This window comes from Drosophila sechellia, chromosome 3L (assembly GCF_004382195.2).
Source record: "Drosophila sechellia strain sech25 chromosome 3L, ASM438219v1, whole genome shotgun sequence".
NCBI lineage: Eukaryota > Metazoa > Arthropoda > Insecta > Diptera > Drosophilidae > Drosophila > Drosophila sechellia.
In genome coordinates, this window is record NC_045951.1 from 572,512 (window position 1) to 600,327 (window position 27,816).

Here is a 27,816-nt window from a genome sequence, read left to right on the forward strand (position 1 = left end):
CTGAGGTGCTAACTACTATATATAATGATTCCACGGATGGTCAATCAACAACAGTCGTCCGGCTCACACAAACGTTCGATAACCACAAGTTAAAGCCTTTAACTTACAACAAACTACAAAAATGTTCCGCATTGTAAGTACTAGAAATTATATAATTAATCCTTAGGATCGTTTATACAATAATATCTCCTTAGATCGCTGTGATCTTCGCCCTGGTTGCAATGGCTTTTGCTGCTCCTGGCTACATTGAGCCCTCCTACGGAGTGGTTCCTGTGGCCCACGTGGTGCCCGTGGTCAAATCTGTTCCGGTGGTGAAGCATGTTCCGGTGGTGCAGCACGTTCCGGTGGTGAAGCATGTCCCAGTGGTCCAGCATGTTCCTGTGCTGAAGTCCTACGCTGTTCCCACCTACGGACACCACATCTATCACGGTTAAATTTGACCAACCCCATTGATAATCGACCCGACATTAATAAACTACCAACTAAATCGAACTTTTCTTTACTTTCTGATATCTAGCAGGGATAACCTTTTGGGTCATGCCATCGGGACTGACTCAATTATTATACTTACAATTAAATGAGGTATTTTTTTCCGTACATCAAGGAACTAATTCTCGTAAAAATCACGTACCCAACACCCTTCTGTGGCCAGCACTTTCCATTTTATACATTTCACAGCAATTTAAGTTGTCCAGTGGTGTCCATGGCTCACTGATTATTTTATGAGACATTTTGTAAAATTTAATTTCACCTCGCTCATTTTGTTATTTGCGAATAGTCACACATAAAGTCGTTAACAAGGCGGCAAGCTTCCAGGCGAAATTTCTTCATTAATCAGCGGAATAAAGTGACGCCTCCAAACTGCAGCTGCATCTTCTCCACACTTCTAAACACCTCGCAGAGATTGCCATTAAAACCCAATCCCAGCTCGTCTTTAATTTGAGCCAATTAAAGTGGCGACAAAGCCGCCTTTCCCTTTGGCTTTTCCCCCGGTTGCGGTTCGATCTCGTGTCGATGATGAACCTGAATGGATCGTACATGAATTTTTCATTGTTTTTTTTTTGGGGCTTTATTTGGGTTATTAAATCGCTGGCTAGAAAAACTCTCAAGCGATTTGGTAAAAAAATAAAAACCATCGAAATAAGCAGACAAAAATATAAAAATAAATTGTGTTCGAAAGTCAATTTTGTGAACAGGCTTTTTGGGTCTTTTTTGTGGCTGGTTTTGTTTTTTCTATTGCCAAAAGATTTATTGTTAGCGTTTTCTTCTTAATTTTCCCCACATTTCATTTCGGCTTCCAGTTTCAGCTCTGTTTTTCAGCCTGCTGCTACCATTCAGGTTCCACTTCCTTCCCAGTTTGAAGTAAATTTCTCGGCCAGAGTTTGGCAATTTTATTACTCTATTAGGGGGAAAAATAGTAATTTGCTGCTCGATTATGACGAAATCATTTGATCCGCTTCACATGTGACGTCGTCTTTTTGTTGGGCCTGTTCCCTCCATTTGCGTGGTTTCTTTTTTGTCTGTGGTAATGACTTCATCGTCGCCCAGCTACCCAATCCTATCCTATCCGCAGCAACTTGAGAGACCCCTCCTGTCCATCTCTACCTCGTGTGTTATTCTCTTGTGGAATTGGGCGTGTTTCGGATCGATTAAGTAGAGAAAGGTTTTTCGATCGGATTGAATTTGGAGTTAGATCCGCCCCAGCCAAATATACCTTAAGCCGTATTAACAAATTGTTTGTTTCAATGTTTCGATAATGGTGTAATCTAGTTGCAAATAGCAAAGCCCTCGTTAATGCAATTTCAAACACTCGTTACTGCCTTTAGTACCTCGCGACCTTTAATCAACACCTCAACTGCTAAATGACTGCACGTGACTGCACATTACAATTGAGTTAGGCCCAAGTTCAACTAAACTACGCCAAATAAAATGGAAAGTTTATTTAGAGGTTCATTTAACGCGAAAGTTGAACTATAACCGAACCGAACTGGGCAGCAGTCGTAACTGAATTTTAAGTGGTCTTGCACTAACTACTCTCCTCCGAGTGGGCTAATTCGGTGGTAAATGTTTTATTGCCGCCCAGCAACTGCAGCTGGCCACTTGGGCCGCATCCAATTCGGACTCGGAGTCCAGACCGAAGCTGGAGCTGGAGCTGCAGCTAACTTATTGGGCGAAAGGTTACAGTCAGCAATTGTTATGCAAATCTGGCGGAGGGAGATTGCCGCGAACACAATGGACACCCATTCGATAGAATCGGACAAGCGGCCAGCCAGGCCAGCGGACCAAATCGCAATTCGAAAATCCCCAATCCGAATCCTATCCAGGCGAAACATTCAAACATGAAATTATGACTGCCATAAAGTGGAGCACTTCCTCGACTCCCGCACACAAATCGGAGTTGTCAATGCGATTATATGGTCGCAGCGCTTAGCTAATCGCGCGGCCAGACTCCAAATTGCACCACCTTCACTTTTCCTGCGGCTTTTCCAGGGAAGCCACGGAAACCAGGGAAAACAAACTCATTTTCCCGCTTTATCATGCTGCCTGCCGCTGCTGCTGCTTGTCTTGACCATTTTAGGAGCCCCAAGTTTTTCGGAAAACAAAGACATCCTGTCGTTTCAGGCGACAGGGAACATGAGTGCTTACACCTCGGTTGACCAGAACAGCGAATGCCTAAAACAATGTGTTTGTCCACTGGTTAGTCCATCAGTCCATGTGCTTGTTAAAGAGTTGATCGTCGATTACCATAAGATTTCAACACCTTAGTGCAGAAGGTACAATGTGGTTGGCAGCAATTTTGTATTGTAGTATTGAAAAATTAACTTTGGAGAAACTGAAGGTTGAGCTATCCCGTTGAAAACTCCTCTCTTGTAAGTCCTTCCGTAACTTTTTCCCACATAATAGAAATAAATTTCAAGCATCGAAAAAATATATAAGGAGATTGCAGCCAGCACCTTGGGGAACCAGCATAGATCTCAGCTCGTTATGGCCACCGACATTGTCCGGCAGCTGACAAATTTTGGATTTTGCTTCACGGCGATCATCTCTCAATCTCAATTTTGGACCCAATCTCGATCGCCATCTTCCCCGGCTGCCACTCCATTTGGTCTGTGGCCAGTAGCTTTGGGGCTTGATTGCGTCGATCGGTTTGTGGAATTGGAAATGGAACTCTAGTTAACAGTTGGGACCTGGACACCGAATGCGTGTCTCCGCCCCCGGGAACTGCAGAAGCAACAACTGCAGCCGCAAACAATTGACAGAGACAAACGCCTAACAACTTATTGGAAATATGTTTAACCATTTTGGGCAATTGACATTTGCTGCCTAGTTCGAAAAGCTCCATCTGCGAGACTCTCTTTCTGCCATCGACAGCGTGACAAAACAATTGTCGTAAATCAGGGGCAGGCAGCCGGAGTTTAAGCCAGCAAAGCTTTTGTCTTGAGCATTATTCGGCTAACTGCCCACAATGCAATCTTAAGTTTTACAGAGTTTCGTCTGGCCTGCTGGCTTTGTTTACTTTCATTTGGCTCGTGGCCGGCTGCGCTTTTTCCTTCGATTTTTGGCGAGAAGGAAGAGCGAATGTGTACAAGGAATTCCATTGAAAACAGCTTAAAAGGAATTTTCAATTAGCCAAAAAATAGTAAATGATTCCTGATTGGGTCAAGAAAGTGGGTAATGAATGGCATTGTGTTTAACATTATGTAAGCAAAGAGGAAGTTTAAGGCAGGTCGGGGTATAGAATACCAAACCCTCTTAAGAGCATCGATTTTCTACTAACTATGAAATTTACCAATAATTCGAGCATTTCCTACTTGCACCGATTAACTTCTGTCACGGTCAAAGCTCAACTGCATCCGACACAAATCAAAGCCATAGGCGGAGACCAAAGCCACAGACACTCTTCCGTCTTAGATTTCCCGCACTCACACACAATTACATAATGTGGGGAGCCTTGTTCATAGACAATATTGTTCAGATAAAAATCCCCCTAAATCAAAGAAATTCGAAAAAAAAAAGAAAACCGAAAAGTGCAGAAACAAATCTGTGGGCAATTCAGAGACTTTGAATTCAGTCTCGATTGAAGGTGTTACAAACGTCCGAATGCCAATTATCAAGCAGGGGTTCGAGGAGGTTATCTCGAGACCCCTTCCTCTCCCTCGCAGCAGTTTTCACTTTCAGTCCAATAAATTTTCGTAACAAAATAGGAAAAAAAAAAGAAGAAAAAGAGCGAAGAAAACAAGGGAACATTGTTGTCCGATTTTCGAGGGGAAGCCAATGGACAGACGGACTGAGGGGATTCAAGCAATTGGCGGGGGCAATGAGAATGACTGACGGATTTGGTATTTTCTCGCTGTTTGAGACACAAAACTAGTTGCACAATTTCGAGACGCACTAACGGAAGCCGCTGGATTTGGAAAACTCAAAAGGGGCAAAAAACACAAGTCATTGGGGCACATATGAAAAACAATATAACAAAATGCTTAAAATTGCCTTTTTTCGAACTGTTTACGATTTGCTACACTTTTACATCACGAAATGGTAATAATCTTGATAATAACCACTATTGGCAGTTTAAAGTGAAATTTCTAAATATTCAAAGATTTTAGCTTAAAATAAATAAACGTTGCACAAAATTAGGCAATGCAATTTGAAAATATTTCTGCGACCCTCAAAGTATGCAACATAAAAGATTTCAAATAGAAACGGCTACTTACCGAGTGTACTGATAGATGGCGCTGCAATTCCGCGTTGCCAAACAAAGTCAGCTCTGTGATTGTCGGCGAACTCTCCAATTTATTCTCCATTTCGCGCAGCCAACGCCGCAACTCCTTGGGATCCTCACAAAGACCCTCCGGGCGTTGGGTCTCATCGAGCATCTAATCAAAAAGGTGGATTCATTAATTAACAAAGGCTTAGAAATGTACAGGCGATTTCAAATATTCTCACCTTAAAGGAACATTCACTGGACTTCTCCAACACCGTGGCAGCGCCCTCTATCTCACAGCGCGCCTCCTTGCATGTGTCCAAAAGGTTCGTGTCCATGATGTAGTTGTAGTTCGTTTGAATGGCCGCCCAGAGGTCGTCTTTGCCAGACGAACCCAGACCCAAGGTGGCGCTGCTGTGCAGACTGGTGGAACTGCATTGACTGTTTCCGCTTCCCCACGAATAACGGTGCATTTTATTGCTATGCGAATTTTTCTGAAAGTTTAAAGTAGGAAAATTCTTAGCTCAAATTTAGAAAAATGATTGCAGTGCTTGAAAAATATATAAACATTTAAAATTATTAAAATGTTTACATAAAAAAAAAACTCAAACCCAAATACCAAACCATATTACCGCAAACAAAAGATGTTGACAAATGTTGATTGACTAAAGCATCTCAAAACAAAGCCTCTGAAGTGGCAAACACCAAAAATAAGCTCGAACAGAGGAAGGGGAAACCGCTTAAAGTTTTTAATAAATAAGTAATTTGAGGCGTGCCAAATACGGCCGAAACAATATGCTTGGCCATCTTTGGAGCTGGCGTTTCAGATTCCCGACAGTAAGCCAAAGCAAACTGGTTTTTATTCACTTCAAATTGCTAAGCGCGCGCAATTAATTAATGCATTTTGCTCATTTGTCCAAGAAAGTCTCCGATTCGCGCTGAAATCGTGGAAGGAAATTCCTTATTTACACAATCATATTCCCAAAAGCAAACGAAATTGAAAATGAAATTGTGTGATTGCTGTTTCTGCCGATTTCAGTAATTGATTAAATGAATGAGTGGAAAAAGGGGTGTGAGGTGGGATTTATCGGCGAGTGACTCGCATTTCGGGCAAAAACTCGCCCACAGTGACTGAGAAAAGTCTGTCGACAAGTAAGCTGTAAAATATGCAAGCTGTGACACCTGGAGGCCTTGAAAAATATATCTCAGTGGTCTCGGTCTTGTAAGCCTCAACAGATTTTTATCGAGGAATAAAGTAAATAAATCTCCACGACTGTGAGAACTGGACCAAAAAACTATTTGGTATGCTGATTTTGTGTTAGCCGCAAGCTGATAAGATTTACTTAGCCGATTTTGACACGCCCTCTTCCGCCACTGAATTTTTTTTAACACTATTAATATAAACTATTTTGAACAATTATCGGACAGTGCATAAATAGCTTTTCTCAGAGCAGAGTCTTTGATTTTTTACTGTAACGCCAATAAAAATGTCTATGATCATTTTCCGCCTCCGTAAAAGAAGAATAGAGGCCTGTTTTTGCATTCCAGTTTTGAGCATAAATTAGCAATTTGTGTCCATGGCGCCAACTTAGTTGCACATTTTTAACCGTTGCAACTCGGTTTCATACAGGCATGCTAATTATTAATTTATTAAAGCAATTTCCGCTGACACAGACATCAACTAAGAACAAGAGAGCTCAGAATTCTAACGGCTGCTTGTCATTTTAAGAGACCAAACTAGTTAGCGTGCTAAACGAAGTCTATAAGTGCAACAGGTATGGATGAGTAAGTTACTAAGATATATGTCGGACTACAAAATACTCTAGTTCTGATTACTAAAAATCCTTGAGTTAAGTAAAGTAAAGGCTCTAGTCATTATCTTTTCCTTGTGTGTAAACAATTTTTGTATCTCTTTAAGTATATATTCTGAGAAAGGGTATTGGCTGAGGCGAAGCCCACTATCTCATGATAAATTGCAAATTTATGCGCACACGATACAGCCATTACCTGTTGTAACCCCGACCCGTACTATTCCTCTCATCGCCCCCAAAACACGTACCCATTTTTGGGATCACTCACCTTGAGGCTGTTGTAGGGACGTTCCAAGTGAAGTTTGGCCTGGATGACGTCACGGCTCTCCTGCTGTTCCGCATTAGAGGCCTTCAGTGACGTCATGGACTGCGATTGCTTCATAAGGTCGTTCCCAACACTGTTGGTGCCATAGTTTAGCTGTCCACCGCCGGGGGCGCTTCTTTTGGGTGCTCCATCGCCCGTTCCCGCTACATTGAAATTGGCGCTTCCTCTGGATCCTCGCCTCTGCTTTTTGAGGGAACTGCTGCGGCTACTGCAGGCCGATTTCGTTGTAAGTCCGGCCTTATTCGGGGGAGTGGCTGGCCTGGCAAAAATGCCATCCAATTTAGGTGGTGTCGTTGTGTTTTCTATATTTTGGGTGGTGGCGGTTTCGCTGGGGGACTCCGAATCCCTCAACGAACCTTCTTTTCCACCACTAATCATGGCCGCTTTTTCAGTCTCTTGGTTACTTATCAACGCTACTTCTTTCTCTGATTTCGGGATTACCCCTTCTCTTCCCGTCTCGTTTTCCTGTTGCATTTCCATTGTTTTCCAACTTTATTTGGCTGTATTAACCATGTGTGCATGGGGGATGTACAATATTTTATTTAGAGAGCGAGTTATGTTAATCAAACCCCTCAAAAGTCGCCCAATATTTGCATGTCTGCCTGGCTTCCTCTTATTTCCATTGTTTCCCGTTTCGTTGCCGGCGTTCCGCTCCCTGGCAATGACCTTCAGGGCGTTCCTTTCGATTTCCGTTCGTTTTTATGCAAAATACTTGTTTCGTTATTTTGATAAAATGTCGGTTAGTTTGCGTATCTAATTCGATTCCACTGAAACGAAATAAGAGAGTAGGGAAAATTGCACATTAGTTGAAAGGAAATCATACGAATTAGGTGGAAAATGGGAGGACAGAGATGAAATGATGATTATGATACGAGAGGGACCACCTCATGGGGCAGCATAATTAGCAGAGCACTGCAGTTATTCGTTTCTCATTTTCCTTCTACTAATGATGGGTATTATTACTATAGGCAAGCCATTAAAATCAAAAGCAAATTGCACGGGTCTGTCTTTAATATGGTTTCATTTCCTACAGCATTTCTTTACAACACCTTCTGCAATAGGCGGATCTCATTAGTTGATCGCAGCTGCATTTCGTTAACGAAGAATTTAAATGACCACTGTCCGTTCATCCGGAAAAAGCTTAACTTTTAAAGGGATAGTAATAGTGTATCAAACATATTGTGAATTTAATGTTTCTCCATTTGAACCACTATTTAATCCGACGTTTTTTTTTTTTTTGTATAGCAGCACTGTGAGCTATCAGGTGTTGCAACACCATTGCTGTGATGAAACTCCATTCTCCTCAGACTTTTGCATAATTATCTCCCGTAGAACTATCAGAGCCTCATATCTCGTATCACATATCATCACACCCACTCCAAGGTAAACAAAACGATACTGTAAACGGCAATTAAAAGCAACTGTGACCCGCATAAAACGAACTGCACAACCACGTATGGTATAGCGGCGGTTTTTGAAGGAGTCGGCGGGAGTCGGGGAAATTATAGTAATTACGTATGCAAAATATTACTTAATTCCAGAGCTTTAGCTTTGGTCAACGACTTCCGAACGGACAGCGAGGAATTTAAAACAATGAACGCGATTCTAATCGCGCTGCAATCAAATTTTCATACGAAATTTGTCGCGAAAAACAGTTGTGAGCCAAATTCATATGCAAATTGGTTAGCGAAAAGGCGGTGGAAGTTGTCCAATTCCAAAAGTGGCCTGCAAGCGTTCATTTAGCCACTTGAGCGCCGGATACCAAAGGGGGAAAATGAATAATAAAATCGGCAACAAAAAGTGGGTGGATGTGGTTGTAATTGAGGGAGGAGGGCGTGCCCCAAAAAAAGAAAACAAATCAATGCCAAGAGCTGCACATAAAGTTCCCAGGTCTTTTGGCTATAAAAAGGAGTGAAAAAGTAAAGCACACCCAAATTAGAGTTTAAGCCCATTAATGGCACGATTGCTTGCAGTGATCGATTTCTGAATAATCTGTATAACAACGAAAAGATCGATAAATTTACAAATTCAGATTGCATCCAAATAATTAGTAGTGTTTTTGAATTCCGAAGCGAATTGCACCGCATTTAAGTTGTTTGCCAAACATTACTTATGGCTTTTGCGACTCTCAGACATATTAATTACATAATTAAGAAATTAATGCGTACTCTTTTATGTGCTGGCAATAAATTTAAATGCTTTGCCTTATGACTCAGAAAGTAAAATGAGGAACGCTGTCCTCTCACGATTCCCCTTTTTGCAAATGTTCACTCGGCCTGCATGCGAAATGGAAGTTCGCATTCGCGACTGACTAACAGCCGCAAGGCGGTTGAAAAGGCGGTGAAAAAGTAGAAACAGATATTCGAATTCCTCCCCTGGCCAACTAACTCATTTGGGAAATAGCAAATTTCCAGTTAACGTTGTTCAAGTTTGGTTTGGCGTTAAACTTCCGCATGGAAATGGCACAAGTGAGCGGCCTTTACATGTAATTTCTTTAATATTTAAGCTTACGAGTCCCACACATTACGAGTATTATCATTGTAATTTTCAAATTGAAATCACCAAGCAGCAGTGACCCTTTGACAATCAAACGAAGCATTTAAAGCCTTTAAAACGCCACAAATATGCAAATTGATTCCCTCATTATGCCCATACCCAAATATTTAACACTTTCAGATAATAACTCACTATGCTCTGGACAGTTTTTCTTTTGAATCTTTTCTTGACTTTGCCTAACCACCTGTTGAACTCTTGCATAAGACACCTGTAAATATTCGGTAATAGCACAAAAGTTCCAAAGAAAACCGATCTTCAAGCGAAACGAAGCCAAAGTCAAAAGACCGACCAAAACATGTGGAACATAAAGTTTGGCCACAATGCCCACAGACCTCGGAGATCCGAGATCCAAGACCCCTGAGATCGGAGACCCCACAGCAGAAGAAGCAGCCAAAGCATAGGCCATTAATAAGCACAAAGAGGAGCCGCAGTAAAGGGGAAGCCAAAGGGAGGGCTAAAAATAGACAAATATTTGCGTAAAAATAAGCCAACGAAACCGAAATGAAGTCAACACACATGTGGATCGGATTGTGGGGAGTGGTTCCAGTGCAAGGGGTCTTCCAGATCGAAGGTCCCTCCATATTGTCCATGCCAGACACGTAGTTACCGAGGGCTCATTGTTCATCGCTATAAAATGCCGGGAGGGATGACAATAGAATCTATTTCGGTTTGCTTACAATCGCATCTGTTTGGGTAAGCAAAACTTTCGATTTTCAATGGAGTATCTGTAAATGTTGTTGAAACTGCTAATCTTTTGATAACAATACGCAACGTTCTTTTCAATTAAAAAAAAACATTGATAACTCACTAGCTTGATTTCCTCAAATAACTATTACTACTTGAAAACGAAAACAAAACTTTCTTTGTTCTTGTTCCCAACCTTAACACTTCATTTTCACTTACTTTGAACTCCACTCACTTCCGTTTTGCTCTTTATCAGCTAAACATTTGGTCCATTACGAATGAAATGAGAACAGAGAATCCCCGCAAACCGGATGTCTACTCACTAAATCGCTATTTATTCACACGGTGGAAAACTCTGTGACCATCTTAAGCAAGTCAAGTGCCAACAATTCCGAAACCAATTATTTTGATTGCCCAGATTTCCCGATGAACTTTACTCGTGCGCCAAGATTAGATAGAGTTGATAAGGCAATTCCGCGACACTCGAGTGGCCCAAAGTTAAATCAATTTAATACGAGTCTCACTATCTGGGGCCCCAGTCGAGATAAGACTTCGAAAATCGTATAGTTGGTCACAATAAGTCATAAAAGTCCGCGTACTTGGCCATAATTTAGTCATCAGCTGGTTTTGAGTGTGAAGTCATGAGTAAGAGTGATTGTACTTAAAATCTTTAATAGATGTGGAGTTTTGACTAAAAATAAACATAAGAGTGGCGGCAATCATTACATTGACATTTTTTAAAGAAATTAATTAAATAATTTTATAACAGTCCATCTAATTGCAAAAGCTGAAATCGCTCGCAGACACCAAGTCGAGCACAGTGTTGGACAATCGAGGAGACCCAGACGGAGGAAATCGACATTCCGCAGACCAAAGCGTAATTAAAATATTGTTTATACTATATTGCAGCCGTGGCAGCAACAGCCGCAGCTATATTTTATATGAACAACCAACAGCAGGCCAACCGACTTATCTGCGAATTCTTCTAAGAATCGCGTTGGCACTGTCTTCCACCGATTTGGCCATTCACGCCGAGTTGACCAGGCCAAAAGCCATGATTGGAGGGGTCGGTCTCCTCCAAAGGCAGGCAGTCTGCCATAAGTTGGCAGTTGCCAAAGACAGTTGCTGCAGCAGCACCGCTGCAACTGCTACAGCTGCTGTTGCAGCAGAAACAGCTAATGAATTGTCAACTGCAGGCGCACAGAGAAGGGAAGGGAGAGGTGAGACGACGTCACTTTTGGCACACGTGAGTGCTGGCCAAGTGGCCAAATCGCTGGCAATCTGGCGACAATAACAATAACCATATTGACTTGTAAACCAACTTCGTGGCAAAGGCATTGGAGCAACGGTCATGCAACCGCAAAAACACAGAAACAATCACAATATGTGGTCCAGTGCAACCTACTTTAAATTAAGGCGGTCTGCCCACAAAGTCATATTTTCCTCTTTTTTTGTGGCAACAGAGACAATGAATTGTTTAATTTGTTGTGGTCGTGTCTGGCTTTGACAAACTTTTATCGCCCAGTGATACATGAGATACGATGGGGAAGATAACTGAAGCCATCGTAGTTACTGATCTAGTTACAAAAGGGTTTTATCTGGGTGCCACATTTTGAACTACAGTCTTTTTTAAGCTAAACCGGTTTCTGTTTGATAATCACTTTTTTCTCTCCTTGATAAGCTGTCTTGATTCTACGATGCGCGTTTTCTTACTTAGTTCCTTTTATTTTCCCTCTTCATTTGGTCATATATTATCAAGTCTTCTTTCTCCCCACTTTTATGGCCCACAGTAGCCAACAATTATTGTCCATAGTTTTTCACCAGGCCATAAACATTTCATTCTTCACTATATATTTCCATATTAATCTGGCTTATTTTGTTTATTGCTGTTTATTCGTTTTTGACTAAAATCTTAACATATGTTCCTTTGCCACGACCCCCCAAATGTCAAAAGTCCTCCACTAGAAGGAGGGTCAAGAAAAAAACGAACTGCCAATAAAATGAACTGCAAGTGTTGTGCGACATATGGAACATGGTTACGGAATGAAGACACTGGACAGAGGACCCACACAGCCAGGCCAAAACAAAAGGAAACTCTTTCTGCCTGGTTACCCTTTGGTTGGACATTCGTTGCAAGAGCAATTAGAGAAGTGGTCCACCAATGAAAAAATAAAGGAGCCCACGAAACAACGAAAGTTATCGTATCTCGGAAAGTGGGGACAAATTTGGTTAACATGCAAGCATTGTATCGCCTCCTTTCAAGCACGCAGACAGCCAAATACCCTGCCTTCCAATCTACCAGCAAATAATTCTACAGTTTACTATAAAATATACTTCAGTGGCGTTCGACTGTTTGCTGTTTTTAAGTTGTCGCTAGCAACAATATGTCTACAAGCCATAAACATTTTGACTTCAGCCGCCACCTCCCCTTTCCCCACGTTCCCCAACTTCTTTCAACGCCCCACACCCCATTCCCCCCTTTTCCCCCTCTGACCCCACCAACACTTGTCTACATTCCTGAGCATATGATAAATGTTTTGTGTTTTGTCTGTTTTTGCGGTTCGAACACGTTTTCCTCGTGTTCTGCGATCGTTTTTGGGGTCCCCGGCACATTACACAAATGCAGCCAGAAAAGCTATCAAAGCTCCAGACAGCAAAAAATGGATTTGGGAAAACTAGTCCCGATTTGACCACGCCTTTCGCCAGGCGAAGTGGTTTCTTGTGACCACTGACCCACCAAACGAACAGGCGGTAACTCTTTCGACGGATGACAGGTGGCGAAGCAGTAAATAACCCACAGTCACACCCCCAATCTGGCCGATCAGCCTGCAATATGCTAGCAAATTAGTGGGTTAAGTGGTTCAAGAAAGACATAAAACATAAATTTAAAATCACCTTAAAGTGGTTTAGAGAAGCTAATTAGCCAGAGCAGTTATATAGGATAACTAATAACTGTTGCTAAGGAATATAAAGGCTATACTTTCAGTAATGCGCCTACGCCGTGTTGCCTTGAACTTGAATTTGGCCTACTTGCTAGTAGCTTCCACTTCACTGCGCAATGATCTCTCTTAATTAACCCATTACGCCAGGCAAAGTGTGCGAAGCACAGATTGAGAGATACGGATGAAAACGCTAATAAACACATCTATTATTTTTTTTTCCCCAAAAGCCATCGCAAAGTTAATTACCAGACAATTACTCACATAATCGAGTGTGAAAAGCGCGCAAATTGTGCGAAAGTCCAAATTCATACACATATCCATCCCATCCATTCGATGCCATTCAATTCACTTTCGCCTGAAACGAGATAAAGGAGATGATAAGTAAACGCGTGTTAAAACAAACAAGCGAATTGCTGTGAAAATGTTGTGAATGGAGCGGAAACGGAGTTTGACTAATCACAACAACAACCAGATAGAAAATTGGAAATTGTTTACCAATGTTTTTGATATTAGCACTTGGCACAGACATTGCATAATGGAAAGTCAAACGCAGAAACTGAGGCACCAAGCATCAACTTTTACCCACCAATATTTGCTAGGCGACATTTGGATACCCTACTTCAAGAAACTAACCACGAATTACATGTCATAGTTTGTATAAGCGGAAGAATACCTGGCATTTTTGAAGTAGTTTCTATATTTTCAAAAGAGATCCAAACACCGTGATATTCCTTTAAGGACTCTTTTTTTTATAAGATTCCATTAGAAGGGTATTCCCAACTTGAATCTTAACTTTTTTTCTAATATTACTCAAACATTTTTACGGCAACCTTTCGCCAGACAACGCCGCAACCTCGGAGCTGTCTCCAGTGATAAATCTGCTGCACCGAATGCAACGAAACAAAAAGTCAGATACTTGCCAACAAACTCCCACAAACTCCGACTGCTGCACGACATTTTTTTTTTTTTGTTTCGCTGTTTTCGGTGCAGATTTGACCGAGGGCGTCTCGCATAACAATTCATTATCATTAATTATATTTGCACTCAAATTGCACAAACGGAAAACGAGAGGAAACCCCAACTCGCCGACGAGCTGGACATGAAAAATTTAACAATGTCGATTAAATTGAAAACAATTTTACGCTGCGAAATTTCAATATTTCCCGTCATTTGCCGTTGCAAAATTGCATCTCGAGAGTGGGAAAGAGAGCCAAAATGTGGCTCATAAAGCATCGAGCATCGAGCAGCAACAACCGAAATATCGGCAACAACAATTTATTGGTCGCATTAACCCCAACGAACTCTCTCACTTTCCGGGAAGCGGGGGGTCAGTCAGCCAGTCAATCGATGCGAGTTGTGAAAATATCATTTACAGGCAATTTGTAAAAAGCAGCAGCGGCAGCAAATAACTGCGAAATCGGCGAAATTTGCACGAACCAAAATCACAAAACAAAAAAAAAAACCGAACGTCGTTTTACTTTAACAAACAATAAACAAAAAAGATAGAAAAAAACAGGCTGGGAAAGGGGGCAGCAGGGTGCATCTGTGGTCAAGCTGTTAAAGTCGGAAATGGGCACAAACGCCGATCGTCAGCGGTCGACAAGACCAACAAAGCCAGAAATGACGACGACGACAACGTCTCCAGGCGATAATTGGATCCCTTTCCCAGTAGGTCTCAGAGTTGGGCGGTTTTTCCGGGGGCTTCGGAGGGAGAGGCCCACCGACCGAGATGGAAATTCAAAGCCCTGTTTTTGGTTTAGTGGGAAATTTTCTTGTGGCTCCTAAAACTATCTGACATATGCCAGATGCGATAGAAGCTCAACATTAGATGGTTTCATAACACTGCATACTATTATTCAACATTTTGCAGTAGTCAAGTTTTTCATATACTATATATATCAATTGTTAAATGATCTTATGCGCAACTGTACTCCCAGGGTTTCCATTCAGTTTTATACACATTCTTGCGAGTAATTGTAGAACCCGTTTCATATAAAAACACCTTACCCAACACTTCCATAACTCTTTTGTTTGTTTCGCTTCTTTTTTGCCGGCCAACTGAAATTCAATCCTAAAGTGCAAAACTCAGATGCGGAACACACGGAAATTCTGTCAGGTGAGACACAAATGCAACATTTTCGGCTGCCACAACAAAAACAAAGCACGAAAATGAATAAAAAACTGGCATCAAGAGCTTTCACAGAACTCTCGTCGGAAAAAAAGAGATCTTAAAAAGAACGAGCTCGATGGAGATTTAAGCCGAAAGAAACCCTCTTGAGTTCATTAACGAAACTCAAACGAAAGCGAAAGAGGAAGAGTGACAGGGAGAAAAGCATTCGAAATGCAATAGAAAGTGAAATGCGTTGGCAAAACAAAACTCTTGCGCAGCCACGGAAAATCTCCTCCAAATGAGCCGCGAGATGCCGACGATATGTGTTATGGACAGACCCCTCCCAACCATCACCCCCCATTTGACCGACTCCCATGACCTTGTTCGCAAATTCTGTTGACGTGCATCGAACATGGGTGCCACCATCCCCACATCTATGTACGTTCATCCACATGCCCCAAACGAGACACCATCCTTGGCGCTTTTCCAGCCGAGATAGCCATCAAGAAATATTTGAGATTCACTTTCGGAGCCGGCAAGGCGAAGGCAGCAAAACCGAAAGACAAGGCAGTAAAAACAATGCCTGGCAGTTGAGCATTGACAACTCATAGATAAAATGCTTTTCCTCAGCTATGACGCGACTTCCAACAGAGAAGACGGCTCTTCTCAGTGGCAGCAAAACCACGACAAGCTCTGCTACTGCAGCTCGAAAGTGGAAGCACACGACGAAAGCAGTCGAATAAAATCAAATCTAAGCCCACTTTCCTACACTCTGCTAAATAAATTACTGGGAAAAAATTCAAAAAATTTTAATTATAGTTAAAAAGTCAAGAGAAATGACAACCTTAAAGAATCGCGTCATATGCGATCTGATACAACACTGTTTAAATAGTCGATATACCCTCTATATCCAGCAAAATTGTCCCCAACTTGTTGGGGATGTGTGGGCTGGAAGACTGGAATGAAATGCCACAGATTCGATTTTGATAAAATGCCAGGCACATGTTGGGAGCTCACCGAAGAAAGAAAAAGTGAGAATCGGCGTAATGAGGGAAAGAGATGGCGCTGCCGCGAACCGCCTGCCGATAAATCTTCGAAACTAACTTTTGCCATTGCAGTTGCAACTCGCAACTTGCAACTTCAGTTGCAGTTGCAGCAAATGAGCAGAGGAAACGAGAGTAAGCAGCAGTAAGGAAAATCGGGGAAGAGTGGGCAATTAATTAGTAATATCTAGCGTGCGTAAGAGACACATGTGCACATATGTATGTATTTATGGTAGTTTGGTGTCCGACTTGCGATAATTGGGCCAAAACGAATGCCTCGGGCAGCGGCAGGTCGGCTGGATAATTGATATGTTTACAGCTCCATTTTAACTCAATTAAACCCGCGTCAAGCTGTGACAAGCCATAAACCGAGGAAGACAATCCAACAATTAGAGTCTCGATTTGTATCCATTTTGGTTTGGTTCACTTTCGTTTTCCATTTCCATTGCGATTGGAAGTGTGAAAGGTCCACCGCGGACTGGTGATCTTCAGGTGGTCTCAATTGACTTTGTTGTGACTGCTTTTGGTTCGGGGTTAATGAAATCACAGCGATCTTCAACTGGCATCATTTATTGGAGAGATCTTTCTTCAGGAGATAAGATAGATAGATCTATAGAGTGACAACTTAATGACAGTTGTGGCTGAGTGGAAGATAATGTCGAGATGGGAACCCTAGTTTAAGATAGCTTAAAAAGTAACTTCCATATTTAGCATTAATGGTTTTAATAATTACACCCTTTTGACAGATTAATAGGATGGTATTTAAAGTGCTTTATGTGGTAAGGCACATAATACAAATCAGACTGTTCGCCAGTAGCCCTGCTATACACGACGAGCCCAATCTTATGATTTTTTATATTGCCCCAATTTGCTTTTAATTGGCCAACGAGCATTGCTCAATATCAAGTTTCTCCTTTATTTTTAGGTCGCCTGGTTTCGATTATGTAAAGTCCTCGCATATAAAAAACATGCCGATATGAGTGGCCGCTCGTTTGACAGACTAACTGAGTGACTGCCTCAACTGAACCAAGTCATACACACAGTGTGAATACTCACTGTACCTATGTATGCATATGTGTGACTTGATAGGCGGGGGCACCCTAGATATGTATAGTGGCTCATAAAGACGGGGAAAAAGAAACAAAGCGACTTTGCGCACAGCAATTAAAAAGGCATCAATACACTGCAAACCAAAAGTACGCAGAAACAAGATCACTACGAGCGACATGGACGCCGAGGCCCAAACTGAAAAATTGGAATACTTGTTGGAATCTGGCGAGGATCACAGGAGTCGCAGCTGGAGCTGGAAATGCCGTATCCAAAGCGTGTCCCCGGCATCTGGAAAATGTTCGTTAATTGCACAAACTAAAACTTTGCCATTGTCACAGCTCGGGACTTTTACTTCGGCGAACAAACATTGGACTTCCTGTGCCTCATCAAAACCGAGAGACATGCAACATGGAATCGGCTTTTGTTGCTTCGGTTTGTTTTCCTCTAATGATTAATTGACTTTTGCACCCAAAACACGTTCGATCTTTGTTTGATCTTTGCTTCCTTTGGCGGCCACCTCGCCAGCTCCTAACTCTTAGCTCCTAGCTGCTCCTCGCAAACCATTTTTCGTCGTCTTTATTCAATTGGAAAATTGCTCTTTTAATTTCCACCGACATTTCTGGCGGATCGTGTTTGGTATAAATATTTATGCATTTTTCCAAATGTGCATCTGTGCAACCGTTTTTGGTCGAGTGATGGCAACGTGAGTTAAAATGGAATATCAGCTAACTCCCAACTTCTTACTTTAAATGGATCACATAGGATACTTGGTATTTGACTCGTTTTAAAGGTGACACTTACTGTTAATGTTAAGCTTGCCTCTAATTTTTAACCCGCCGCGTGTCACGAACCCATCTCCTGGCGACTCACTTAGCAGCTCTTGGCTTATGACGTTTATCACGGAGTCCCGGGACTCAAGAGCTGGAAGCCAAAAGAGTCATGTGTGTCTGTGTGCGCTGTTTTGTTTGCCTCGACTGCCGTCGTTTGTTTCGGCTCGTTCGTGTGATTAATTTATTGTTCAATACAATTGCGTATGAATTATTGAGATAGCGTCAGAAAATGACATGCAACGGCCGCCGACGTCGCCGCCTCAGGTGTCTTACAAAATCCCCCGACCACTCCTCTCCCCAGCAGATCTCATTGTCTGATCTCAAGGCTGGGAAAAGCAAACGCAATTCGAAGCTCTCTGTGTGTACGTGCCCGCCGAAATATTAAAAGAAAGAAACCACGAGCCCCCGAAAAGTGCATTTCATAAATGCATCTAGCAGATACTAGATACTCGAACTGGGAGTTGGCATTGTGTGTGCTTTTCCATATCGCACTCGCCACTTTCACATTGGGTGAAACCAATGGCCGAAAGTGTAACTCTCAACGGTTAATCATGGGGGTTAAGGTTACCTTTTGAGTCGCGGCCTGAACTTGAGATGGAGTTCACGTGATTAGGACGGTGAAATCGCTTTAAATGAATTATATTTGGGTCAGGTGGATGTACAATAGGTCCCTCCCCCGCAGAAAACTTCTTTCCGCACAACAGCTGCACAAATATACAAAAATACTCCTCCACTTCCATTCAAGGCTCTGCTCACGTGTGTATGTCCTTCCTGAATGTCAATGTTGAGCAAAGACCCCCCTCTCTTAGAATTAAGGTTTCGTTCGTGAACTCTCCTTTTTATGGATCTCTGACATGCAAACTATATGAACTTTACACTGCAGAACAGGGTTAGCTTTAGGTTTTGTTTATGGTTAAATGGGTTTGTAAGTTTTGTAAGATCTTACAAAAGGTTTGTATTAAGTCAAACTATTGCTTTAATGATTTTGTTTTATCTTTAAAGTAAAAAACTCATGACTCTTATTATTCTACAACAAACGTCTGTCTCCGAGAAGGGTATCCTCCTCTCTGTACATTTCATTCTCCGAAATTCGCGGCCATCGCGTGTTTGAGCCAAGTTTTAAAAACGAAAAGACGAAAAAGAATCCGGCGGCAGCGGCTTTTGTTTTGCAGCCTTGTTACTGTTATTATTTTTCGATGCGACTGATGTTTGTGTGTTTCTTACCCCCTAAAATTAGCCGGTTAAAGGTGGTAAAGGTGGTGGTGGTGGGCAGACGTTGAATTTTAATTAGCAGCACTTGTGTCTGGCCGCAGGAGTGGGCGTGGCGCGCCCATAAATACTGCAAATACGAATGTGAGCGAAAATTTAACACATTTGTAAGGCACAAGCGACGACAGCGTGTTTGGAAAGACCTTTTATAATTACGGAAAAAATTAAACCCCTTTTATTGGCGTTTTTCCAACGTTCAACGACCTGCCACCAGCCGCTAGGTGGCGCCTCAGACAGTGTCTTTTTTCGCTCTTCGTGCAATTTGCATTGTTAATTTTGCATTTTTGGTTTTTGTTTCATTGCCTTCCAATGGTAATTAAATAGTCATAAATCAGACAACCGCAGCGAAATTGAACAACAAACCGTTTGGCATGCGAAGGCGGCATTCGATTGAAAGTATTTCAAATTGCACTTAATGACACTTGTAGAAGTAAAACTAAATTGTATGATGATGCGGTGGAAAGCGTTTGGAAGTTTTTAATAGAAAATCGGTGAAATTCAAATTAATTGTACATTTTGCATTCCATATAAAAGTTATTCCCTCTTTGTTAAAGAAAACACATTCCGTGCTTAATTTTCCCTCCCAATGCAAATTAACAAAATGTGACATGGGGCTGAGCAAACAACTCTCCAAATGCCGTTCCCCAAATCCACCGCTGCAATTGGCACTGCCCAAGTCATTTGCATCTTGCTTTTTGGCCCCGGGACTCGACAGTCTCCATTAAGAATGCAATTTGCAAAAGATCACCACCAACCAGCAACCACCGAACCAACTAAAATGCAAAAACCACCGCCAAACTGCACCACCAAAAAATGAGTGAGTAGCCGCAGGTTCCGTTCCTGTGCGGAAAGCCACTTGACAAGTTGTTTTATTAATTTGTCAAGAGTTTCTGGGCTGATGGGTGAAATTTGTGGCCCCAGAAGAGGAGATGAGAAGACAGCAGGTGAAAATTAGAGAATCACCAAGAAGATCAGCTGGCAGAAAAAAACGTGCGACAAAAATATGCTGCAAAAGTAAGTCAAATTGTGCGTACGCAAAGAGCTTGAAGTACGAGGTTTTCTCCTGGCTTTCTTCACTTTTCAATTACCCCAAATCTGTTCCGTTATTTATTGATTAATTAACTTTTTCTTCTTACCTATACAGGTGGTCTTAATAGGGTGAGTTATATTGATTATAATATTGACATTTCATTGAAAACGCATATTCATAAGGGAACACAATGCTATTTAGAAAGGTCACACTCTTTCAAAGTGTAACAGTGGCGTTTGTTATTATTTTTGTGCACTTGGTAACACTTTTCATAAACTGGCGCCAAAGGCTGATGTGTGTGGGTTTTCTTTTGACTGCGAAATTACATGACATAAATTTCATTTCGCTCGGCGAAAGAAATGCAAATCTCACATTTGTCTTTCCAAGGCGGACAAGACAAGGAGACGACCGCTGTCCAGCAGACCAGTGACAGTAGCCATCGCCAGACCGCCCACTACATCCTCCCCTTGCAACTTGCAACTTGCCACATCGCATGTTGCTTCTGTTTCCACGCCGGCGACAAGTGAATGTTGCCTTAGAGGAGACAGAGCAAACACCCGCATTGATTTTTGGCCCCGACTCGTTCGCCATCAACTCCTCCGATTCCGATTCCAACCTGCAACTCCCACCTGCTCTTTTCCGCGAGTCTGGCGTTTTCGTTTTCATTTCCATTCCATTGCATTGCATTGGACTCTCTCTGCGGACGGGCGGCTTTAATGAGTTGATTTCTGTCTCGTTTGGAAAATTGCAGTCTCCGTCTGGGGCTCAAACTCCAAGGTGAAAAGTCCGCCGTTGTTTGAGGGTTAGGTTAATGTTGATGTTAATGACGTTTTTAAGCGACATGACGTGATGCGGCGGCCGCTGCTAGTTGCTGTTTGTGATTGCTGAAGTTGCAGCCGCTACTGTAAGGCAATTTTAATTAATTTAACTGATTGTTTCGATGGCAGAGCCTCAGACCGTCAGAAAGCACTGACAAATGATTAACATGGCTGCAGATTATCGCAAGCGATAGACAATCCAATCAATAAGACATTTTGAACTCAGCTAATTTCCTAGGCCACTTTGCCACTCATTTAGCTATGGAAATAAAACTGTTTTTAAGTCTTAGTGACAAATAAAAAACAACTTTCTATTCATCGTTTCATTTCTAATAAACAAAACTTGGGAGAAAGGAAGTGTTAGCCAGGGTTGTTTAATCAATTTTGTTTGAATATGCATACAGGATGCCCATCACCACTGCTCGTAAGTTTTCCTGCGCATGAGAAAACTTTAATGGTTTCATATGACGCCTGGCTTGCTGATTGGTGTATTCCTTCCTGGAAAATGCATTAAAGCAAAGCCAGAGTCATTGGTCCCGTCCCTTCTCCTTTTTATATCAATGTCATGTACTGACAGCTGGCAAAAGTCTCTGCCCGCCTCCTTGGCAAGTGAAATGCATTGTCAGAGAGTGTCGACTAATTTTTATTGATTTTGGCTTTGCATGCACTTGCTTGGAGCAACTTGAATAAAACATGAATGGTTTTCCCTTTGCCCATTTCAACGGCCGTTGCTTGAGGGATAAACATGGAAAATTCTCGCCATTTATTGTCATGGTAAATGGAAAAGACTTCTGAAAGACGAGTTTAGAACCAACTGGCGACTTACTTGAACTTGATCCCCTTTCCCCGTTCTACTCCATCCACAATCATTGATGTGACCCAACTGCCTTCTTCTCGCCTGGGGGGATAGATATCTACTCAAAACTAATTACACGCTTTAATATGGGGGGCGTGTTTTTCCACCTCATTCTCCCCCGATTCTTCCTGCACCATTAGTCAGCTGTTTTGGGCGGGTAAATGCAGTCATGGATACGATTTTCCTTTTCTGTTTTCCTCGCCGCCATTATGAGTGCAGTGTATTTCAAGTGCAGTGCGATTGCACTTATCATCTCTGTTTTCCTAACTGTTCCATAAAATGGAACGAAAGTGGGAGTGGCAGAATGCAAACACCCTCCGCATTCAATTAGAACTCGATTTTTGATCGATAAACGCGGAGTAGGAGGTGTGACCATGGCAGAACTTTAATTACTTAATTTTGAAAATCAATTTGAGGTGCAGCCTGATACGAAAATCGAATGACTCCATTTGGTGTTGAGAAAACGATCTGAAACTGTTGGCATATAATTAAGCTGCCTGATGTTGATACTTCAAGATATGCTGAAGTTTATTCAAATATATTTATACCAGTTCAACTATTTATAGCGGATTTTCTTTCTTATAAATGTATAATTATAATTATTTCTACGTTCCCCAGACACTTATCAGTTAGCTCACATAATTTATTCAGGGAAAGATTTCGTGCTCCCAAAATGAAATCAAACTTTAAGCCACAAACTGGAAGTGCTAATGATGCAACGAATCTTTTTCGCTCGATCTCCGCGATGGGTGCACGATAAACTTCTCAAAATTCATTTGTCTTACGTGTTTCTCTAATTAATTGTAAGCCACAGATTATTTATAATGCCCATGGGCTCCCACATTTATAAGGCCCGAACCCTTTCGCGCTCCATTTCGCAGCGGATTGGGTAAGCCGGTATGGTGGTGTTAACTGGGTCAATTGGAAAGTCGGTTTATTATCTCTGGGGCTCTTATTTTTCGGTTTTCATATCTGCGATCGGGAAGTGCGTGCCGGCCAGTTGAGTCAAGTGAATAGTGGAGTGTTGGACTGAACTTGTGGGCAGACAGGTACGAGTTAAATGCGTTACGGGAGGAGACGGATGAGGAGGAGAAAACTCAGTCGGGTTGATGAATGGGCTTGGTTCGCTTGGGAACAGGTTACAGGTTGCCATCGACAGAGGGGCAGAAGGAGAAACCGATTTCGTTCTGGGTGTGAACAGAGTTCCACAAAATTCAATTATACACCAGAACTCGAAACGCGAAAGTTCCCTGCAAATTCAACGATCCTGAAAAGCAGGGTCTCTAGATTTGCTCTTTGAAACGTTAAATATTTAGATTGTTTTAAAAATTGAGGAACAACATATGAGTACAATAAACTAAAGGCAAAGGCAGTAATTTCTATATTTAAAATATTTTTACTCATTCTCTTCTTGTTTTAAAGCACTCATAAAAACTCAAACGACTCAAAGCCAAGTTCATTAAAATCATGGTACTTCGATATCATGGAGCTTGACTTTGGTAATGAAATATTCAAATGACAACCAACCGAGTTGAGCAAGACCTCATAGCATAGGAAAATATTTCTATTTTAAATGCTAATTGCGTGCCAAGAGCATTGGACAGCCAAAGCGGAACGACCCTGAGTGGAACCCATGAGTTTCATATTGAATATCGAATATTGATTGAGTTGGTAGTCTTAACCTGCAACTGAGTAAGTTTTGTGTGTTTTATGGAGGAAATTGGATGCGCGATTCTCTTGCATTAAATCCATTTCAACAACAGTGAATGGATTGCCTTTATACCAGCAAATGTATATCTTGTTAGTAGAATTTTATAGATGTATATATGAATATAGATTTTTAAATGCCACTTAATGCTTCAATGGCAATATTGGAGTGCAACATTTAGTGGCGTGTCGAGTGTCGGAGAAAAAGTGCGGGAAAAGCGGGGGCGTGCGTGCCATGAGAAGAGCCAGAATCGCAGACAGACGGACCCCTTATGGGGTGTTCAAACATAAATAAAAATTTAACAGAGTTGTGACAGTTAAAAAACGGAAAGTGCAGTGGTCATTGACGGGGGCGGTTGTACAGGGGATTTTGGGGGACGACTCTATGAGTGGAGGAGCGCCACAAGTGACCATTAAAAGCAATTGAGGCGCCACGGAAAATAAACTAAATGTGCACAAAAAACCCAAGAGTGAAGCCACCGCTTGATGTCTCCATTAAAGTAGCGAACTCCACGTGGGTTTTTCCCCATCAACGAATTTCCCAAAAACGGACAGTGCAAAGCCTGCAGCTTAAGGTTAAAGGCTCACTCGATTTGCCCACCTTCCGCCGCTTCCCTCGCATTTGCATCCTGGCATTTTTCCCATAGCTGCTGGCCGCCAAAAGGAAATTAATTTATATGAAAAACAATTTTCTTCGCTGGCCAAGTTTTGTTTTTGGGGCCATGGGAAGCAGGAAAAGCGGCATTGCGTGGAGTTTTCTACTCGCTATTTTCCTTCTTTTTTTTATTTAATGTTCCACGATATGCACATTGTTGTTTGCCAACAATGTTGTTGTTGCTGGCGGCTCGTGTTTAGTTTTTATAATGAATTTGTTTTGGCTGCTTCTTAAACTTTAATTTTATATAGTTTTCGCTGTCTTTTTGCTATTATTGCCAACTGGTTTGTGCCTAATTGAAACATAACGGCTGTTGTTTTCAATGCACTTAACATTTTCCTTGGGAATTATGTCAGTTGGCTAGGCAGCAAAAGAGGCGGGGAAATCGAGGGTGTGGCCTGGATTGGTTTGCAGTTTCTTCCTTGTGTTGCTTGGATGTTACCAACAACACAGCACGCATAATACGGCCTCAAAAGGGGAGTTGGAAAAGTGGGCGGGGAGTGGCCGGTGTGGGTGGGGTTGTGAAGCAGTTATGGGAACCAGGGAGCATTGCACAAAAATGCATTAATTTTATCAGCATTGTTTGTTAATATGAGAAGTGATTTGCTTGAGTTTAAATAGGGTCGGGAACTCCCCAAATAATTACGCTTATAAATAAATTCATTTCTAGCGTGAAATAAACAAAAGATAACTAAAGTTACACATAGCAGTGTATGCTAACTTTTATGAACCCAAAACACTCACTTCTTGTACATTCAACAGTATAATCCAATTAGTCATCATCCTGTGGAACCAGTTTCTTTGAACGTCTCTGATAAATTCCTCATTAATCTTTTGAGCAATTCCTATGTACATAAGAACGCACCCGTTTCTTATCCGACGGCATGCAATGTGTTTTGAGAACTGTACTTCAAGCTTCCACACAACATACACTTATGTATATATGCGGGTTGCGATAATCCCTTTCATTCCCCCTCGTTTGCTTTAATTACGCGGAATTGTGAGCTGTCAACATATCAAAAATGTTTCCTTCCATTTGGTTATTTTCGAAATTGCTCTCTTTTTTCAATTCGCTTCTCTTTGGATTGAACACGACAAATTCAAAGTTCTGACATCATGCGCTGTGTTCGCAGATAGGTTCCCAGGGTTCCAATTAAATTCAGGGAGTGCCCTCAATCCCCAATGCCGCTCAATCCCCAAAACAAACTCCACTCGAAAAATCATATTAAATTGCATTAGCAAATTTATTGCATTTAACCCAAAGACATGACAACGTATTTCGGGCAAAAAAAGGGGGTGGGGGGAGCAAACCACGCACAGGAAAACAAGCCGGCAAAAACACACCTACAAAAGAGGCTCAAAGGGGTTTCGGGGATTTCGGAGTTTTCGGGCTTGAAAAATCGCAGGGGAGCTGGCAGAAATGTCAAATTGGCAGACAAAACAGTTACAAAATTTGAATGGCAGCGCGGGAGGGGGCGAATGATTGAATGAGCGACTGACTGAATGAATGCATGATTGAGTGAGTGTCTGCCTATCCTCCTCTCCTCCAATGAGCCCCCACCGATGCAAATGCTTGCCAGTCGTTTGCCAATGCAATTGGCAAACAAGGAAGCAAAACGAGCTGCTGTCAATTCAAAATGATCCGCACAGACAGTTAAAATAAAAAAAATGTTCCAGGGATGGAAATTAGAGGGTCTATCGTCGGCAAGAAGCAGAACTGTTCCGTCTGGGTTTGGTCTGTCGGTGTGGCTCAGTGGGTCAACGAACTACCCACGGAACACACCTCATCCAAACCCTTTGGGAATGACCCACCGACTATGATAAACGATCCGAGGCGATTTCATAACTGCCCCTGACACGCCCCCTTAGAAGGAGAGCGAAACAACCTTAATGATCTCTAATTAATTTGATTCAGGGGATTACTTTTTGTAGGTATTTTCTGTTTGATAAATAGTCGAGATCGGTTTGTGGAATTTGAAACTTGTGTAAAGAATGTTGCAGCCCACCTTTAAACATGAAAACATTTTTACTGATCTCGAAAGACCTTGATTTTCAGGTATGATTTTCAGATTCTGCACAGAATCCATTATCGCATACGTAATAGAGTTGTAGACAATAAATTGTATTTTTATTTTAAAGTTTTATACTCGCTGTGCTGGTTATTTTTACGCCATATTTATGATGAATTTTATATGTGACTGCACAAGTAAAATATGTCTGTATTTTCAGATTTCCTGGCAAATGAATGGGAGGGGGGCGAAAACTGAGCAGGCCATGCTGGTCCTCGCATCCTGTCCCTGAGTTAAAAATGCGGAACTACTGGAAAAACCTTTGGCGAGTACTGGACTCCCTTACTGACCCACCTAAACGATCGGAGGACAAAGTTTTCCTGAGCGATTACACAAGTCGTCTGAGCCTGGTGACCCATTTAAGTCTGCAAAGCGAACGACGAGCTCCCCGATTTGTGATTCCATCTACACGGCGCCATGTGACTTTTTCGCCCAGCACTTTGAGGCACCTGGAAATCCGAATGGCGGTACAGCAGGCGGAAACCTCTGCCTTCCAGAATTTCGTGCGGGAGATGTACGATGGCTATTACCAACTATTACTCGCACAGGAGAGAGAGCTAACCGGCTTTCAGCCAGAACAACAGCCGGTCAATCGAAGGCTGGGACTCAAGGACCTCGGGAGACTCCAGAAAGTGGCCAGTGACCTGTGGAATCAAATGGACGGGGAGCGAAAACAACAGTACAAGGATCTGGCCATGATGGCACTGCATCGCCGAAGCCTACGTCTGCCCCCCGATCCTCATCGCATACCACCACACCTCAAGAGATCCACCAAAAAAGTGACGAAATATAAACCAACTTGTTTATATCCCTGAACTAAATTAAGTGCGATTTTTCTGATTAAAGAATGCTTAAATGGTTGGTGGATATATTTCTTGACCAACTTCCGAGCTAACCTTTGAAAAAATTGGAATAGATCCAAAGCAATTTGGTTAGGTAATGCTTCCTACACTCCGTAGATGGATCAAGACTGCATATGATTAGCATACGGATTACTTTGTCCATATCCGGCCTACGTGTGCATAATTAAATGCTCTCCAATCCGCCTGCGCTCCCATCTGCATAGAGAAATCATTTCACTGACCGGGAAATCGGCGGGGGTCGTTTGGGAAATAGTTATCGATTTTTGCTTACGTCATATTATTCCATCAAAGATCTTTTATATTCAACTCACCTGTAAAGAAAGAAATAAGAGATTATTTTTAAAAATTAAAAAGGAAGATTTATAATATTCTTACAAAATTCCTCTAGAAGAATGGTACTTTATCTTGACGGATTAGGTATTCTTCTCAAAATATTTTCTTAATCGACTAAATAACTCCAGCGACCCAATACAGCCTATAAATAAACCTGATT

General features: G+C 41.9%; 3 protein-coding genes across 4 annotated transcripts in view; 2 read left to right on the plus strand and 1 right to left on the minus strand.

Moving 5' to 3' along the window:
• Window positions 1-27,816, minus strand: part of LOC6610186 — a 104,726-nt gene that overhangs the window by 66,062 nt on the left and 10,848 nt on the right. For both annotated transcript variants that reach the window (XM_032719311.1, XM_002034758.2), the window contains exons 2-5: window positions 13,285-13,378; window positions 6,785-7,608; window positions 4,948-5,199; window positions 4,716-4,877 (exon numbers count right to left, since the gene is read on the minus strand). In XM_032719311.1, coding sequence (XP_032575202.1) covers window positions 4,716-4,877; window positions 4,948-5,199; window positions 6,785-7,321 — 951 coding nt within the window. In that variant the 5' untranslated portion in view covers window positions 7,322-7,608; window positions 13,285-13,378. The remainder of the gene's footprint in view (window positions 1-4,715; window positions 4,878-4,947; window positions 5,200-6,784; window positions 7,609-13,284; window positions 13,379-27,816) is intronic.
• LOC6610187 lies at window positions 40-492 on the plus strand. Its single transcript, XM_002034759.2, has 2 exons — window positions 40-133; window positions 195-492. Exons 1-2 carry the CDS (start codon window positions 122-124, stop codon window positions 432-434), a joined length of 252 nt encoding a protein of 83 aa, XP_002034795.1. The 5' UTR covers window positions 40-121; the 3' UTR covers window positions 435-492.
• Window positions 10,785-27,345, plus strand: LOC6610188. The gene is made up of 2 exons (XM_002034760.2): window positions 10,785-10,958; window positions 26,621-27,345. The coding sequence occupies exon 2, from the start codon at window positions 26,637-26,639 to the stop codon at window positions 27,273-27,275; it is 639 nt and encodes a 212-aa protein (XP_002034796.2). The 5' UTR covers window positions 10,785-10,958; window positions 26,621-26,636; the 3' UTR covers window positions 27,276-27,345.

Coding starts and splice junctions, on each gene's coding strand:
- LOC6610188 (XM_002034760.2), top strand. CDS start 26,637: ATGGGAGGGGGGCGAAAACTGAGCAGGCCATGCTGGTCCTCGCATCCT.